This window comes from Balaenoptera physalus (assembly GCF_965194825.1).
Source record: "Balaenoptera physalus genome assembly, chromosome: 8".
Classification (NCBI taxonomy): domain Eukaryota; kingdom Metazoa; phylum Chordata; class Mammalia; order Artiodactyla; family Balaenopteridae; genus Balaenoptera; species Balaenoptera physalus.
In genome coordinates, this window is record NC_138887.1 from 43,069,572 (window position 1) to 43,087,893 (window position 18,322).

Genomic DNA, 18,322 nt, shown 5'->3' on the forward strand with positions numbered 1-18,322 from the left:
ATCCACCTCATTACAAATACCTTAATTTCATTTCTTTTTATGGCTGAATAATATTCCATTGCATATATGTGCCACATCTTCTTTATCCATTCATCTGTCAATGTCAAGTTGCTTCCATGTCCTGGCTATTGTAAATAGAGCTGCGATGAACATTGTGGTACATGACCCTTTTTGACTTACGGTTTTCTCAGGGTATATGCCCAGTAGTGGGATTGCTGGGTCATATGGTAGTCTTATTTTTAGTTTTTTGAGTAACCTCCATACTGTTCTCCATAGTGGCTGTATCAATTTACAGTCCCACCAACAGTGCAAGAGGGTTCCCTTTTCTCCACACCCTCTCCAGCATTTATTGTTTGTAGATTTTTTTGATGATGGCCATTCTGACCGGTGTGAGGTGATATCTCATTGTAGTTTTGATTTGCATTTCTCTAATGATTAGCGATGTTGAGCATTCTTTCATGTGTTTTTTGGCAATCTGTATATCTTCTTTGGTGAAATGTCTCTTTAGATCTTCTGCCCATTTTTGGATTGGGTTGTTTGTTTTTTGATATTGAGCTGCATGAGCTGCTTGTAAATTTTGAAGATTAATCCTTTGTCAGTTGCTTCATTTGCAAATATTTTCTCCCATTCTGAGGGTTGTCTTTTCATCTTGTTTATGGTTTCCTTTACTGTGCAAAAGCTTTTAAGTTTTATTAGGTCCCATTTGTTTGTTTTTGTTTTTATTTCCATTTCTCTATGAGGTGGGTCAAAAACGATGTTGCTGTGATTTATGTCATAGAGTGTTCTGCCTATGTTTTCCTCTAAGAGTTTTATAGTGTCTGGCCTTACTAAAGTTTTTTTTTTAATATTAAAAAAAAATGGGTAAAAACAGTCTAATTTAGAAAAAACTGAAAATAAAGTCAGAATAACAATGAGACTGGCACTGACAGATACAAATAGACTGAAAGGTCAATGAAATATTCCATAAAGTTCATTACCAGCCATGAATATTCTTGAAAATTTTGAGTATGATTGATATGGTATTTCCTATTAGTGAGGAAAGGAAAGCTTATTCAACAAATGTTTCCAGGAACATTTCTTGACTATTACCTCATCACATGGAATAAGCAAAATTTATTTAAATAATTCAATATTACCTTTCACACCACAAAAGAGCTAGAAGAAAATAGAAATCATTATGTACCTAATATCTTCTGTGTGTGTAAAGAATATCTAAACAAATGATTAAAGAAGAAATGATAAATAAAATTACTTATAAATTTGATCCCTCATATTTTTGTATTTAAGTTTAGGGATAAAAGTCAGGGATTTAATTTGTCATTTTAAAAGGACTGGCTGCAACCCTTTGTTAACATGTTATGTTACTCACACCCTGGACTGAACAAACGCCCTCTGCACTGTTCATTCTTCTCAGTAACTTCAACAACTTCTAACTCCTGGGAGGCAGCACCGTGCTGGTTAAAAGTATGGACTTTAGTATCAGACACAACTGGGTTTGGGTCTTGACTTTGCCCCTAATGGCACTAAAATCCTCTGAGTTTCAATCGCCCTGTATGACTTGCAGGGGGAAAAAAGTCTATGAGATGTTACTGAGATTTTTCTTGTATTGGTGGTTGCAGCTTGGAAGAGATAATGCTCCTCTCTGCTCCTGGTTCATGTTAAGTGCCCCACAAATGTTACTACCTCATGACTCTGCATAATTGAGACCTATATCCTGAACTCTAGATTCACAGTCCAACTACATAATATGCATTGTTTCTACTTGGATAGCCTATATTTACTTCAATCCTTGAAAAGTCCTAAGAGGGGATTTGAATAAAAAAGAGGTCTACCTTTGCTCTTCCATAGAAAATTCAATATTGTTAAGCATTGATACTGTCTAAATTCCTCATTAACATTTAATAGCTTCGCACTTCCACAGAAGCATTGAACTCCCTTGTCTGATCTAACTTTGTACAAGTTAGATCCAATTTCTCTGCTCTCCCCAGCAGGCTTTGCTCCAGTTGCACTGAATTACCTTTCCCCTACATACCCCTAATCCTTTCTTCCATTTGTATCTTTCCTCAGATTGTTCCCTCAGTCTGGAATTTGCCTCTCCCATTGCCACATGTTTAGAGTTTGTTCACCTTCCAAAGCAGTCACCACCTGTTACCTCTCTCACAAAACCATGCCCCCTGACTCCTACAGATTTAGCAATGCTTTCAAATCCCAAAGCACATAATTTGCTCTCTCACTTATGAATTTTCATCCTAATTCTTCCTTGCATTGCTGTTATTAAAGGTGATAAAATAGTTAACAAGGGGTATGGCACAGTCTCCAACCAATGCCATTGCTCAATGACTGTACACACTGGTTAAGCATGCATGCCTACTGGTTGATGACGAGACAGGACCACACTAGATCGTAAGCTCCCTCAGATCCGCGTATACATTAAATTGACCTCTATAGCATCCAAATTTTTTAACACAATGTCTTGCACATAATAGACATACTCATATTGATCACTAAGCAACTTAAAAAATATAAAAAAGAAAACGATGTATCAGTCAAATTAGGGCAACAAGCTCACAAACAACGAAACATATTCAGTCGATGGAAAACAATTTTACAATATAATGTGCATGGTGGTTGGTTTTTAAAGACAATATGTGTAGGACAAATAATCAAATGACACAAAAGAATCCACTAATCACATTGTTTTTGACAATATCCTGACCTCAAAATTGAGGTAAAAATCAGATAACATCACAATTCCTTGTTAGTTTTAACAACACATCTACAATATAAATCGGTTGTCAATAAATTTTATCTATTGTCAGCTTTAGTAAAACGGAACAAAATACAGATACTTTTTAAGTTAAAAATTAACTCCTTGAAAGATCATTCTTGACCTCGGTAAAATGAAGAGAATTAGGAAACTTCCAAAATGATAAAAGGGGAAGTGACAGAAGACACAAAAAAGGCATTACGTATTTAATTTGAAAGTTCCTTGGTTTAATTAGAAACAGAGCCTGAAGAAATGGGAATGTCTGGAGTCGTCATGAATTTTTTCTTCAGGAACAAGAGTGTTAACTATCATCTGAGTTGTGGGAACTCTGCTGGGAACTCCTGGAGGCCAAGGATTATGCCACATTCCAAACTGCATCCCCAGGGCTAATGCTAGTGCCGTTAGCCACAGCATTTGCTGAGGGACTCTCTGGATGCCCTAGTAACAGTTGCTATTCTGTTCTAGTTGGGGGGTCTTCCAGAATGGTTTTGTATTTTTGCCTTTGCAAGCTAATTTTTAAACAACACAGTTGGACAGGGAAATGAGGAAATTAAATGAGTATTTTACATAGAGCACTTGGATATTCCAATCTACAACCCCCTAGAGAGATAACTATCATTTACTCCATTTTCTTTTCCCTATTTAAAAAGAGAAAATACTTGGAGAAAATACTTTTAAAAACCTTTTTTTGTGTATTTATCAAAACAAGACAACAAGATAGAGGACTCCAATCCTGGGGCCTAGATTTTTCTTGGTTTAATTCAGGAAGTCATTTCTGTTGTACACTTGCTTCATGGACTTTGCAAAATATGTCCATTCACCTAACAAGGATTCAAACTAATCACTGTTAGAGCTATGTATGAAATATATACCTATATAAAATAGACTTGAGATGCCAGTTAAAATGAGATTGTTGTGGTTATTATAGATTTCCATTATTTCTACATAAATTGTTATGCTTTTTTTTCTAAAAAAAAAAACCCACTTCAAATAATATATTAAATCAAATCTTGCTCTCTACCCTAAACCCCTCCACATCACATCCTTAGGTGATGTGCTTTCACACACTCAAGTATCTGAACACATGTGTGAGTAGACCTTAGCATATTTCTACAGTAGTAGAGGTTTATTTGTTCTGGCCCACTGAAAATTGAAATTGAGTAATTAAATTCAGGCTTCCAAAGATACTTAAGAGAATAAATGATGTATTAGGGCTATTTGTTCTTTAAATGCACGCAGCCAGGCAAATTAAGCTTCATACAAAGTCACAATCCTAGTGCCTGCTGCTAAAGCTTGTGAACACCTGGTTTAGAAGAAAAAGTGGGTCAAGTCAGTCACTGTATGTAATATACATGGATGCCCACCAGCAAAGATAACACTATTAGAAATTTTAAAAATGTGGGAAAGAACCAGATCGTCTATTTTGAGGGTATTCGAAGTTTTTAAGGTAAACTGGGAAAACACTTGTCAGACTTGGAAAGTCTAATGGATTTGATCTAAATCTTTATAGGAAGTGGTCTAGCTCTTCCAAGATTTTGTCTTGACTAATATCACTGTTTTGAATGGGATCCAAATGGCTCTCTCTTATATCCACTTCTCATTTAATAATAGCTACAATTTAAAGAACGTTAATCACGCGTCGCACATGGTCCTTACTCGCTCCTTACTTTGTGCACTTACTTAAATTGTGGGCGTTCAACCATTCATTAGTAGAGATAGCCCACAAGACTATTACTATTTTCCACTACAACTTAGGTCAGAATTCCAGAACTTTTGATTGATCTTATATTCTGACCCACTGAATTAATCTCATGCTAGGATTAAAATTTATGTCACTGCTGTACAGAAGATGTATCATTGTTAGAGAAAATGATTAAGAGGATAGTAGATTTTTAAAAATCAGAACCTAGAATAAGTAGACTTGCTCAATAAGTAGAATAAGGACACAGCTATTTAGCATTAAAAAAAAATCTCAACGTGTTCAACACAAAATTTCAGTCCCACAAAACATTACTTTTTGCATTCTGTACACTATAATTCCAAAACAAGAATAAAAATTTTATGAAAACAGACTGTCTAAAGAAGATTACTTAAAATCTATGATATATGTCTGATTTAAAGTATGACCATCCTAGGGCATATCATTGTAGATCAATTTCACTTAGAGTGGACCAAGGTGTTCACAAAACAAAGTGCTTAGATGAATAATATGAAAGGTTCAAGATGAAGTGGAATATTGCCATATTTACAATTTCAAGAAAACTGTACTAATCTACAAAGAGACACTATTTTTCTGATGCTATGGTGAAGAATTAAAAGAGGAAAATTCTGGTCAGGAAACTATATGTTTAAAAACAAATTGAACTAACTGTTTTGTCTGTTCTTTGTTTTCCCATGAATTGGCTGTTTATGTTGACTGACAACAAAAGGAAGTGAAAGAAATCCTCTGGATCACTCAAAACTGACAAAATTTACATCATACATATACCTCAAGTCCAACACAAGGTTGAGTCCATATTTCTATGGGGACAAAACAAAATCTTACACTTTAAACTGGTATCTTCTTCTTATCTGCTTAGAACAAATAAATTTCTGTCTGATTCAATAATTTTCTCCCCAACCTGTGCCTATATATTCTTCTTAATGTAAAATTGTTCATAAAGATTTTTTTTTAATATCTTTATTGGAATATAATTGCTTTACAATGGTGTGTTAGTTTCTGCTGTACAACAAAGTGAATCAGCTATATGTATGCATATATCCCCATATCCCCTCCCTCTTGCGCCTCCCTCCCACCCTCCTTATCCCACCCCTCTAAGTGGACACAAAGCACCGAACTGATCTCCCTGTGCTATGCAGCAGCTTCCCACTAGCCATCCATTTTAAATCTGGTAGTGTATATATGTCAATGCTACTCTCTCACTTCGTCCCAGCTTCCCCTTCCCCCACTCCCGTGTCCTCAAGTCCGTCCTCTACGTCTGCGTCTTTATTCCTGCCCTGCCACTAGGTTCATCAGTGCCGTTTTTTTAGATTCCATATATATGCGTTAGCATATGGCATTTGCTTTTCTCTTTCTGACTTACTTCACTCTGTATGACAGACTCTAGGTCCATCCACCTCATTACAAATAACTCAGTTTTGTTCCTTTTTATGGCTGAGTAATATTCCATTGTATATATGTGCCACATCTTCTTTATCACACTTGTAATAAATGTTTAACATTTACTCTTCTCACTAGATTGTAAGCTCCATGAGGGCAGTCTGTCTTAATCATTGTATGTAGCACAGTACTTGGCACATAGCATTTGCTCAGTAAATATTGTTGTCTGACCATAGTTTAAAAGAAAACTATATTGAAATATTATTTTAGATTTCTTTTTTTTTAATTTATTTTTTTTTTAGATTTCTTTTTAAAATTTACTAACGATATGAAAATTTTATTACATGAAGAGCATAGTGAAAAGGTCTTAATGAAATGATTTATAAAATGAATCTATACCAAGTATTTTGTCTCCTAATTTAGCTATTTCCTTTGATATGATCAGTACCAATTTGTTTTGTGTTTTTGTTATACTATTTCAAAGGAGGGGACTTTCTAGTGAATTAATTGTAAGTGTACACACTACACCCTGTGAAAAATAATACAGAAAAGCAAAGAAAGGTGAAAATGAAAAAGAATTTTTTCATAGATTTTGAAGACTCGACTAAATAAATGGAGAAATTTTGTGTTCCATTTTAAAGCTCCTACAAGTATAATGTATATTTACTTGGTATCTAAGTAAAATTTCTTCACTTGGGACTTTAATCATCACAGTACTTCACGTGGTACTTTTTTGTTTGTTGTTAGACATGGATGCTTTCTGACTCTGGCACGTGGCTAGGCCTAACTGAGATACCCCTCTCTGTTGTATGCTACTGTTCACGTGGGGGCAGGGACCCTGCTGCAGCCAGGGCACTGCTAGCCCACTGGCAGCCTCTCTGAGGCCAGAATATCCCTGTAGCTGGTCCAGGGTATACCTGCTGGATTTTGAAGTACAACTTTCCTATAAAGGTTTAATATTTATTACAGTTTTCTTTTTCGTATTATTAGCAATCTCTTATGTATCTCTTATAGAACTACTCATAACTTCACATAAATGCGTTACTTGTAAATTTGCTTATTGTCAAAATGTCATAAGTAACTCAGTCAAAAATAATTTGTCCAAAATATTGCTGCCAAAAGGGCATGACTCACATTACATTACATATTCCATATGGTTCCCATCCTCAACTCCCACCCCTCTGCTCAGTAACTAATCTGAGATTAACTGTTGATAAGGGTCAGTTCACTAAAATATAAACCCATTGACTCATAAGTTTAAATAAAATATAAAGCAGCCTACGACTGGCTTCTTCTTGGAAAACAAGCATGTTTTGTGTGGGACTGATAGGAAATAAGAAGGCAGCATTAGGATGAACAATTTCTATTCTTTTCAAATGTTAACATCTATACTAAAATAATTTTATTTATAAACTTCAAGGTTAAGAGAATGATGAAGTTAAGTAGCTAAAACTTTTGGGAAAAAGCGCCCATGAATTGCTTCTCTGTATACATGAAGTATAGAGTCAGATGAAAATCAATGGCCATTACCTTAATATAAGATTATATTGTTTATTCATTCACTTAAACATTCTTGAAGCAACTTTATGGGCAAGGCTTTCTGCTAAGTGCTGGGACACCAAGATGAATAAATCATAGCTCTGGTCTGAGAGTTGTTCAGCCTTATGAAGGAGACAGGCATAGAAATCGGTAAATTTAAGTCAAAGAACAGTGATAACACAATATGAAAATTACGGTGTAAATAGGTACAGATTTTGTGAGTGATAGACAAGTATAGGAGGAGAAAGAGGAAAAACTGAATTCAGGGCATATGTAGTTTGATGCATCTATGGAATTTCCAGGTAAAGTATTGTACCAGCCCTATGCCTGTGCGCCCTTGGATGCATCTTTGGTCTTTCTCTGCCCTGCTTTCAAAAGAGCTGCTCCCTAGCATGTTTTCCAGGCTCCCCTGTTAGCTGGCTTCCAGCTGATTTGACCAGGCCCTGGCAGAGACTGGAGAAGGGGAGGAAGGGAGAAACTGGGATATTTCTCCCCATCCTTGTCTATCTCAATATATATTTCTCTCTTTTGTTGTGTCTCTTCCTTACCTCCTGATCCCAGCAGACAGGCTTATCTTGGTTTCAGCTCTCCCTGTCCTCCAGCCTTTAGGGACAGTAGCTTTCTTCTGCTACCTCCCTACCCCCTGCTGGGTTTCTCAGCATCTTCCACGCGTATATAATAATTGCCAGTCATAAATGTCCTATTTTTTAAATACATATATTTTTAATATGGTTTTTATTTTCTTGGTTCGGCACAAATGCCTGGTGGACATCTGAGTCTGAATTCCAGTGAGCTTGGATGGCAATCAACATGTAGACAAGAGTTGATGAGTTTATGCAGAAGGAAGATGGGTAAAAGGAATGGTGGATTGAGGATGGGACCGTGGGACCATGGCAACAAGTAGAGGAAGCACAGTCTTTGAATGAGTTCTAAGAAAATTTTTTAGTAGAACCAGAAATATGTGATATCTACTTAAGTCCACTAGGAAACTTAAGAATCACTTAGACCCAGCATTTTTCAGATCAGGTTTCTAAAGATAGAAAGATCAGGTCACCAGTCAAGACAAGATTTGAACCTTAAATCTGGGTTTCCTATTTCCCCATCGAATGTCCATATGGTACCATGCCATTAATCATTCTTTTTAATAGCGTGTGATTTGGCGTCATTTTCCTGGATTCAATCACTTGCTCTTACCTTGTATGATGTTTGCACTTCAGTTTCTTTTCATGTAAAACCAAGTACCTTCATAGGTAATTGTAAGAATTAAATGAGATAATATGTGAAAAGTATAATTAGAATAGTGTTAAGTACTTAGAATAGTTAAAATACTTGAGAGTGTAAGTTATGATGGATACCAGTGCTATCAGATCTCATCAAAACATTAGTTAAAAATTTTTTTAAACGAAGGATAAGTCATTGTGCATCTTAGAGATACTGATTATGTGTGGAAGAAAAGGATTTTTTTTTCATTTTGTAATACATTTATAATACTATTTAATAAAACAAAGTTTAATTTCAAATTAAGTTTTCACTTTAGACGTTAGTTCAGTCATTATTTTTTCTATAAAAAGATTTTTACACCATTAGTTTCTTCTTAGCTCCACATTTTTAAGGCTTGCCATTGACTTAAATGAGGTGTCATGATTTTCTATTTGTATAGTATTTTAAACGAAAACATTTTTTTAAATTTCAAGATATTTTTTTCCCTGAGAAAGTCTTCAAGCTTCGTTCTGTAATCCTCATTCTTCTTTCCCTTTAAAATTTGTAGTTTCCCAAAGTGCTTAAATGTTAAATATGAATGTTAAATGAAGTGACAAAGTCATTCTAATTTAATAGATCATATGGATAATGGTGACTTATTTCCTAGTGCTTCTGGTATTAGTACTTAGAAATTAACATTCATATTAAAACAAAAACAAAGCAAACAGTATAGCATACAGATACAACCAAAATCCAGTGTATTGTAAACTGTAACTTACCTTCAGTGTCTGCTAGTCCTACGCCTACTCCTGGCTGTTTTATAGTCTCTTGCCCATTCTGCCCCATCTTTCCTCTGTTTAAAAAGGAAATAAAAGTTTATATATTCAATTATAATCCTAAATACAAATGAGGAGTCCAAGTTTGCAAAAATAGAATGACATCATATATTCAGACCTGCAACAAATTACTTGAATGGCAAATGTTGTACAAACACAATAAATCACTCTATATCATGTTAATTTTAAAGTGGAAATTTGTTTATCATTCCTATTTAGTCCAAACATAGTACCTCAAAATTCAGTGTCCTGTTCATGGACTCATTTATCAAAGACATGACCATCATGAAATCTTCAAATTTTGTTTTAGAATTGTTTTTTTCTTTTTTCCTGCCATTTTTAACTCAAGAAGGAGAAGGGTTTTTTATATCTTCGCACTTTGTTATGATGAGTTGTATAGATCCTTTGGTGAGAAGGGAAATGTTGAATTGAATAATTTATAAATATAATATTGTAATTACATGGATTATTATTTCTTTCAGGTCCATCCTGTATTTTCAGCTGTGTGTAGCACATTGGCTTTTGAAGTCATACGGCTTGGTTTCTACTTCTGGCTTTGCTACTTTATGCTATACGTCATGTAAGGTAAATCTTTTAATCTGGTGAAGACTATTTCTTCTTTTGTAATTTAAGGATAGTAACATGCGCTACCATTTGGTTATGGGAAAATCACATGGAAAATGTATGTAAGTGCTTAGCATAGTGTCTGAAACATCATAATATTCAATAAATTTAAAGTACTAATAGGTAGATATGTACATAACAGCTTTAGAATTCAGCCAAAGGCTGCAAACCATTTTTAATTTCAGCCTTAAACTTCTTGGAAGGCCAAACAGATGAAGATTTCATTATACTCTGAGCACTGTGGGTTCAGAATATTGATAACGTAAGAGCCAAAAGATTATAGGTCACTTCCTATTTCTTCAGAGAAAAAGCTACATGGCGTACAAAAGATTTGGAAGTTGCCTTTATATGTAGTTATATAAGATGTTCTAAAAAGATGGAATAAAAATGCTTAAGTGTTAGAAATGGTGCTTGAACAGAGGAATGTCTTGATACTATACTTGCTAGACAATAATTCAAACATAGCAGTATTTACTAACAATTCATTCTTACTCTTACAAAAATATTTAGTTTGCCCAACCAGATGAAAATGTAACCATACTTATTTCTTAAGACTCCAATTAGATCTTACTTGAAAACTGCTCTAAAGATCCTCTCATCATTCTACTGAAATGCTTCTGCACATAATGAAAGAGGAACTGATGTAAATTCAAAAATCATTTTATCTTGAAAGCCATTACATTGTTCCAAGACGACAATTCTAGGTCAAAGTTTTAAACACAAATTTTTATTTAGTGATTATGTGAAGGATAAAGTGCATGAAGAAATGTTATAAATTATATATATAATTATATATAGTTTGCATCTGAATAGACACAAAAAAGTCTTGATTAAGCAATGCACAAAACTTCAATTTGTGTAATTACTTCAACGAGATTCAAGACAAAGAGTTGATAAATTAAAAAAATTAACTTTGTCTGCCAGGATTAGACATGGAGAAAGCTTAATAACTTAGTAGCAATCTCACCTCTAGCAGTATACTATACAAGCAGAGCGGGCCAAAACACATCTTGTTACTGAGCCAAACTCAACTGAAAGTGAGGATCATTTTAGTAGTGCTAATCGAGTAGATGAGAGTACTGAAAAATTACTATCCTATACTATGCCAAACTTTAACAAAATAAGTATAATTTTTAGTAATTGTAATAAAAAATTTTTTTGATAATTTTTATTTGATCTTGAGGCCTACATTTCACATTTTAATGATGCCATTCAGCTGCAGTATTTGCTTCTAATGAAAACTGATTTTAACATTTGGTATTTAGCCAAAATGTGTATTAGGTGCATTTCTAAGATTATACAGAAAACTTGCTGCACTGTGAAGCTAAATGAAGTACAAAGGAAATGTAACTGTGGGTCATAAAGGATGCAGTTTTTCTGAATTCCCAATAAATAATCTTCATCTCAGAACATTCTGACTGCACAGGTTATAATTTATCTTTGTTAAACAATCACCAAATAGTTATTGAACACTTATGCTAGCCCAAGCAAAACTGTGTTAGATACAAAGAGAGATAGAAAAGAACCACCAAATACTGCTTTTTACTTATATCCTGTAATGCTTTAGAAAAGCAAATTTTCTTTGGGCTCATATGGCAAAAAACAAAAGCCTCCTACGCAGTTTTAAAAGCTTTTGATTTACAAGAGAAACAAGAAAATGGGAAAAAGCAAAATTGAAATGTGGTTTGTATGTAAAAAAACCAATCTACTTCCACTTCAGACATTCAGATATTGAGGAAATAATGTATTTTACGCTCTGAAAGTTATAACTTTATCATCAGTGTTAGATTATATATTTTGAAAGGTACAGATAAATTGGAAGGATAGTAAGTGATGTGTGGTGCAAAACCTTTACAAATTTATATGATATTCACAGCTTGGAGAGAGAGGAATGTAATGAATTTGTAGAAATTCTCTTCAGTTAAATCGGATCATCAGAGTCTGCGGACTAATGAGATCACACTCCTTTTAGAAATAACTGCCAATAAAAAAAGAACTGATTAAATACAAATAACTCCATTGAATCCACAGCCTAGGTCTCAAAAAAATAGACAGATGATCCAATAATTAGTCAATTTAAGTAGGAAAAATGTAACCCAAAAATCACAAAATAAACACATTTTTCACCTTACAAATCCATTTTCCCCATTATTTTGCTTTTATAAACTTGAGCCATTATCTAAATATTAGAACTATTCTGGGGATCAAAAGGAATGGTTCATAAAAACCCATGATATTAAAACAATGAGAAATAGAAGTTCCACTCCCAGAGATGGTTTCACTTAACAGAGAAAATGAAAAAGACCCTCTAACAAGGGCCCAGACCAGGGATCTTCAAACTCACTTTGCAAAGGGCCAGACAGTGAATGATCTGAATGGTCCCTGTTGTAATTATACAAGTCTGCCCCTAGAGCACAGACAACATTAGGCAACACATCAGCAAACTGGTATGGCCGTGTTCCAATAAAAGTTAATACATGGACACTGAAATTTCAAATTCATGTAATTATCATGTGTCACAAAATGCTATTCTTCTGGGTTTCGGGGAAACATTTAAAAATGCAAAAGCCATTTTTAGTTCTTCACAGACCTTACAAAACCAGGCAGCAGGCTGGGCTCACCCTGGGCTAGATCCTGGAGTTGCATGGCCCAATGGTGTTTTTGAAAACTTAGAAAACTAGTTACTGGAGAAAGTCAGGAAGTTTAGATTTTGATATTGGAATAGAGATAACATATTTATCTTGGATTTATCTTGGATGCTGCTAGATTTTGCCACCAATATGACTAAACCCATTCTAACACATTTTAAATACAGTCTGCTTTAGTTTTGCATTTTATTTGCAATATGATTTTCTCGAGGCTTAACGTATTATAAATTAACTTTATTCCAAGAGTATCTATTTGGGGACCTATGTACTGCTTGTTATTTGTTCTAGAAAATATGGATCCACTTCAAAACCTTCCATTTTAATGGTAGAGGAATTTATAGTTGAAAAGTCTATATGAGTAGCCCAATGTGCTATTTCAAATGTGATATATGAGTTCTTTAAATATGTTTAAATATCTCCTGATTCAAAATCAATTAATCTATGCAATATGCGATTAAAGCATCCATGCATTACTGCTGCTGAACTTGATTCAGGCATAGCTAAGCTATTATTATTTTAGCAGTTTTTCTATTAAATACAGAATGCACTGATTAGGTAGTCCTGGTGGTGACCAGCATTCATGCTTAGAATTCACTAAATTAATCCAATCTTTCCTGAACAGTCTATTTTCTACATAGGCATAAACAGTTGAAGAGCTTCAGGGACACTGACTCAGACTTGGATAATTATCTAGTTATTTCCTTTTCAATGTTAAGTAAAGCTTACTCATGAGGCTGTTAACTTTCCAGTGGGGGGGAAAAAAAAACCACCACTTACATCCTTGGAATAGGAAATAGATTAGTGTCCCCTGCAGTGCTGCTGCTTCCTTCACTGTCCACGCTATACCCACTGCCAAAGCTGCTGCCCGAGGAGCCAGTGGACACGGAGCTTTCTGCAGGCCGGTGATTGGTGGGTTTGGCTGCATGGTGTGGGAAGAGTCAACACCACAGTCAATCAATGAACCTCCCATTGATCTCCGAATGCATATTTATATGTTTTCTTCATTTACCTGTGTAAAGAAACAGCTCTAGCAAGAACTCCACATCTCTTAACCTGCCTTTCATTTTCTTTTCCTTAACCAGTAACTCTCAGTGGCAACACTAAAGCCCTTGATTGTTTTTGTTGGATATAAAAGAAAAAAAAAATTAACTTCTAGGAATCAACCATCAGATTTTTAGACTGAGTTAAATAGTATTATTATTACTTCTGATTTCTTTATAGAGTATTGCAATAACGATATGGCAAACAAATAAGAATTGTGGCTATTTCATGGAGAAAGGAATTTAGGAAGACTTGGGTAGATAGAAATGATAGAATATGTGAAAATTGCTTAATTATTTCCCATATTAATAACCAGTAATTTGTTTTTCTCCTGAGAAGTGAAGATGCAAAACAGAATAGGTAATTCCAGGAAATGACTGAAAATCCTGGACTTGTTTGTATGTAGCTCTACCAACTACCTCCAGCAGGTTTTTAAATTTAAAGATATTTGTTTCCCCTTAGGCATGTCCTAGTTTATGACTGGGACTTGTTTTAAATAACCCATGAGTTTGATTTTTTTGTATATAAGAATCCATATTCCCATAGAAGTGTTATGAATTTGTGTTATAAATTATGCAGTAAGAGAATGGTAATGTTGTTAGCAGAGTTCTAGATTAGAGATTTGGGAGGAAATTCTGTTGCAAAAGGAATGAAAAGAAGGCAAGTGTAGGCGATTGGGATTGACATGTATACACTGATGTGTATAAAATTGATGACTAATAAGAACCTGCAGGATAAAAAAAAAGCAAAAAAACAACTAATACTAAACTTTCTTTGGGTTATTTGTATGGAAATATGTTAACATAAATGTTTCAGACATTACATGAAATTTCTAAAAATCTTATATGTTCTGGTATAATGTTATAAATCATAATTCGTTATTACTTTAAAATGTATACCTCAGAAATAACTAAAAAAAAAAAAGGCAAGTGTTTGCTCTTTTTTTGTGGGAGTGGAGATTCTCTAGGCAAATTTTTGAAATTGTCGTTTGTCTTCTGCCACATGGTCAGAGTTTAAGAGCATGAGGTCTGATCACACGGATCTGGTTTTGAATCCCAACTCCTGCTGAAGTTAACTCTAGGTGGTCTCAGTTTCCTCATTTGAAAATAATGGGGTCAGTAAAGCCCCCCTCATAAGACTGTGATTATGAGGAGTGAGATAAAACAGGAACTCAGTAACTCACTCTTCTTTGTCTTGTGATTTAATTTGCTGTACCCCCAAGCTCTTCTTCAGGGCTTTGTTGTCAATGGCTGTTCCTCACTGAACAGCGCACCTAGTCCCGGACAATGAATTCATCTTGATTCTCTTCTAATTTTAGGTGTATTCTAGGCTGCAAAGTACTTAAGAGTCTCTCTCCTCCATAAATACTCTCCTCCTGTTCACTCAGGAGTTTCTCAAGCAGTTGGATAGATCCACACAACTGGGTAAAGAGTTGATAATCATTTAATGATTCTAAATTATCAATATTTTTCTTAAGGAAATGTATAAAAACACAATGACAATCCGGTGGAGTTTTAACCAATATACCCAAATAAAGTGAAAAGCGTAGATACTGTGAGGGAAATCATCTGAGGGGAGGAAACTCTCCATCAGATTAGCCAGGATCAAGTCTTGCAAAGGCTTTAGCTTTTCCTCACTTCTTCCCTTCTATTTCTGAACTAGCAGCTTCTCTAAAGCCACCAGAAATTTTCATACTATCTATTCCAGTGATAGTAGGATTCCTTTCCCAGAATAGAGAAGGAAGAAATGTTTGATAATTTGTTATATATCAGGTATCTATAAATTGGGAATAGCTAGTTAGAAAAGGGTCTGAATCCTGTTAAATAGCCAGTCACCAGTGAATTAAGAGTAACTCATAGGACTAGATTTCCAGGAAAAGAATAATAGTCATAATGTTTGTTTAATATTTTCTTCAACTTATGTAGAAGAAACCCAGCTGACGTATTTAGTGTTAAAGATCTTTTAAAAGGATAAGTTAAAAAATGTAAAGGTAATATGACTGATATAAAATTATGAACATTATAAAGAAGATTAAACTGTATAACCAACCACATAATGAGTCAGATAAGTCAACTGATTGTAAACAAGGAAAAGCTATCATACCTTTTGATTGTCATTATATAATCCAACCTACTAGATTGTTAATAATTTTTAGTATGATATTGAATGTAAAAATTTAATTTCATCAACTGAAAAATCTCAATTTACCATTTTCAAAGACAAACCTTAATTAACAGACATTAATTTTAAAATCAATTTATGTTTACTAATTTAAAACTTTTTTTTATCCCAGAGCAATCTTACAATATATCAAAATATCCATATTATAGAAATGATGTCTTCTTATTTACATATCAAAATATCCAATCTTTTCTTTTGCAAACTTTGATTTTACCTGATGCAATTTCTAGTTCTATTCCTCTTCTGGGAAATTTGAGAAATGTGAACAGAATGTAAAACAATATAATAATAAAAAAGGAACAAGGATAGAAATAAATTTAAGGAAAGCCAGTTTTGTCATACTGCCTAGGTGAATAGAAATTTCATTTGGAAAACCTGTGCAAGTGTTGTCAATATTTTAAATGCAAACAAGTAATAGTTTATAAGAAATATTACAAGAAAGAAAACTAAATATAGGGAACATATACATATTTCAGAATAAGTCTAAGTCTACCTTAACATCTTTGCAAAACAAAATTACATGTAATGTTGAATCTAAAGAAATTTTGGACGGTTAGGTGAATAATTCAAATGAGTCTAGATATTTGGCATTATCTCAAAACATCTGGTGCATGACTGAATTTTTTTATACTTAACCTGGTATGTAAGCGTAGAGCTAGATAGCCTGACATTTAGTTTCTGAAAATGACTTAAACTAAAATGCAGAGTGGATCTTCCCTGTACAGGGCTATATATACATAGCATAAAATGAGATGAAAAATACAGAAATGATGAGGTTTTGATAAGCTGGTGCTAAGAGTCCAAATATTTTAAAAGTTCTTTTTCAGTTACTTGAAACAACATGTCTATTTGCTAATTTCTTTTAATTGAATCGGCCCCCACATAAGAAACCATCAACTCAATTAAACTGAACTAAATCTGTATTACTGCGAACTTCTTAATGAATAAAGTGCTTTTAGGATTTAATATTGGAGGCCAGATCGTATGCAATTTCAAGACATCTCATGATTTCAGTCAAATTCTTTAGTTTGCCTCTTGAAGTCCTTTATCGTCTGCTCCTTTCCATATGTACCTCCCATGATTTTCCTTTGTATACCCTTCATTGAAGCCCATTCAGACCACTCACTCTGAATCCCTATGGTTTGGCTTTTTTTCTCCTGAGCTCTAGCCAAGCCTCTTCTTTCCAGTTTTGTTATACCCTCCTCTGACCCTGTCACTTTCTCATATCTAAATTATACTCATCTGGAAAGGCTCAGCTCAGATAGAACCTGCTTCATACATTTTCCTCATCTTTACAATCAGAGGTGAACTTCTATACCTAGACTCTCATAGCACATAATTTTTGTCTTTTATGGCAATTGTCACTTTCTATCTTTAATTGTAGTTGTCACATTCATGTGGCTATTGGAAACAGAGCCTACCTATGTTTGCTCCATGGTAGCCTTCTTAAAAGCTTAATCCTGGGACTATGCTTAAGCAATATTTAATAAATTGACAGTAAAATTATAATAATAACATATTAATAATTCTTTCCTTTAACCAAACAACTTAAAACATCTGAGTGATTTAGTAGATTTTTCATTTTTAATCCAGTTCTGTTGATACAAATCAAAAAAATCTCATCAAAGATGCCACAATATAGGTATTTTTTTAACCCCACATTCTTTGTCAATGAAATTTTGGGTAACCTAGTTTTTATTGGTAGCTTTTAAAATCAGAGATTCAACTTTAATCTGTCATAGTGTATATAAAAATGTGATCACTCAACCAGATATTCTGTTATCCCAATTCCCTCAAAACTGGTTTGACTGAAAGAAATATTTAATGATAATACATGAAACATGGGAGAGCAGAGACTTATGAATTAAAAAAATTCATAACAGACCATGAATATTATATATATATTTCTAAATTGAAGTGACAAAATAATTTGTATGGTAACATTCCATGGGAGGCATTAGATGGTGCTAATACAGATACTAGTACTTAGGCTGATTGCACCTCTTGGTATACAGACAGGTGGTGAGCTCCGGTTTAAATTTCAGTGTAATGTCTCTCTTTCTATGTTCTTGTAGAAAATATTATTTTAAAACATTAAAACTAAATATGGCTTTCCATAATTTTATGATTTCAAAATTAACAATTTAAAAATATTCTATCTGCTTTATTTTTCCAAATCTTGAAATCAGAATTTCAGAAATCATGTATTATGCACCTGTGTATTACATATGAAAATATTTATTTTACATTAGAATTGAGATTTAATAATGAAAAACATGTTTGGAGCCATTTTCTTAAAGAGTTACATCTTGGGGGGCCTACTTTCTTTTTGAATTTTTATTTGTACTATTAAGTACCAACTAGAAAAAAGAATGTACCATACAAA

At 33.9% G+C, this 18,322-nt stretch overlaps 1 protein-coding gene across 1 annotated transcript in view; it reads right to left on the bottom strand.

Annotated features, from left to right (window-relative positions):
• PCLO (piccolo presynaptic cytomatrix protein) overlaps positions 1-18,322 on the bottom strand; it is a 369,605-nt gene that overhangs the window by 30,816 nt on the left and 320,467 nt on the right. Inside the window, exons 21-22 of the mRNA XM_082472536.1 lie at positions 13,492-13,633; positions 9,386-9,459 (exon numbers count right to left, since the gene is read on the bottom strand). Of these exons, the coding sequence (XP_082328662.1) occupies positions 9,386-9,459; positions 13,492-13,633 (216 nt within the window). The remainder of the gene's footprint in view (positions 1-9,385; positions 9,460-13,491; positions 13,634-18,322) is intronic.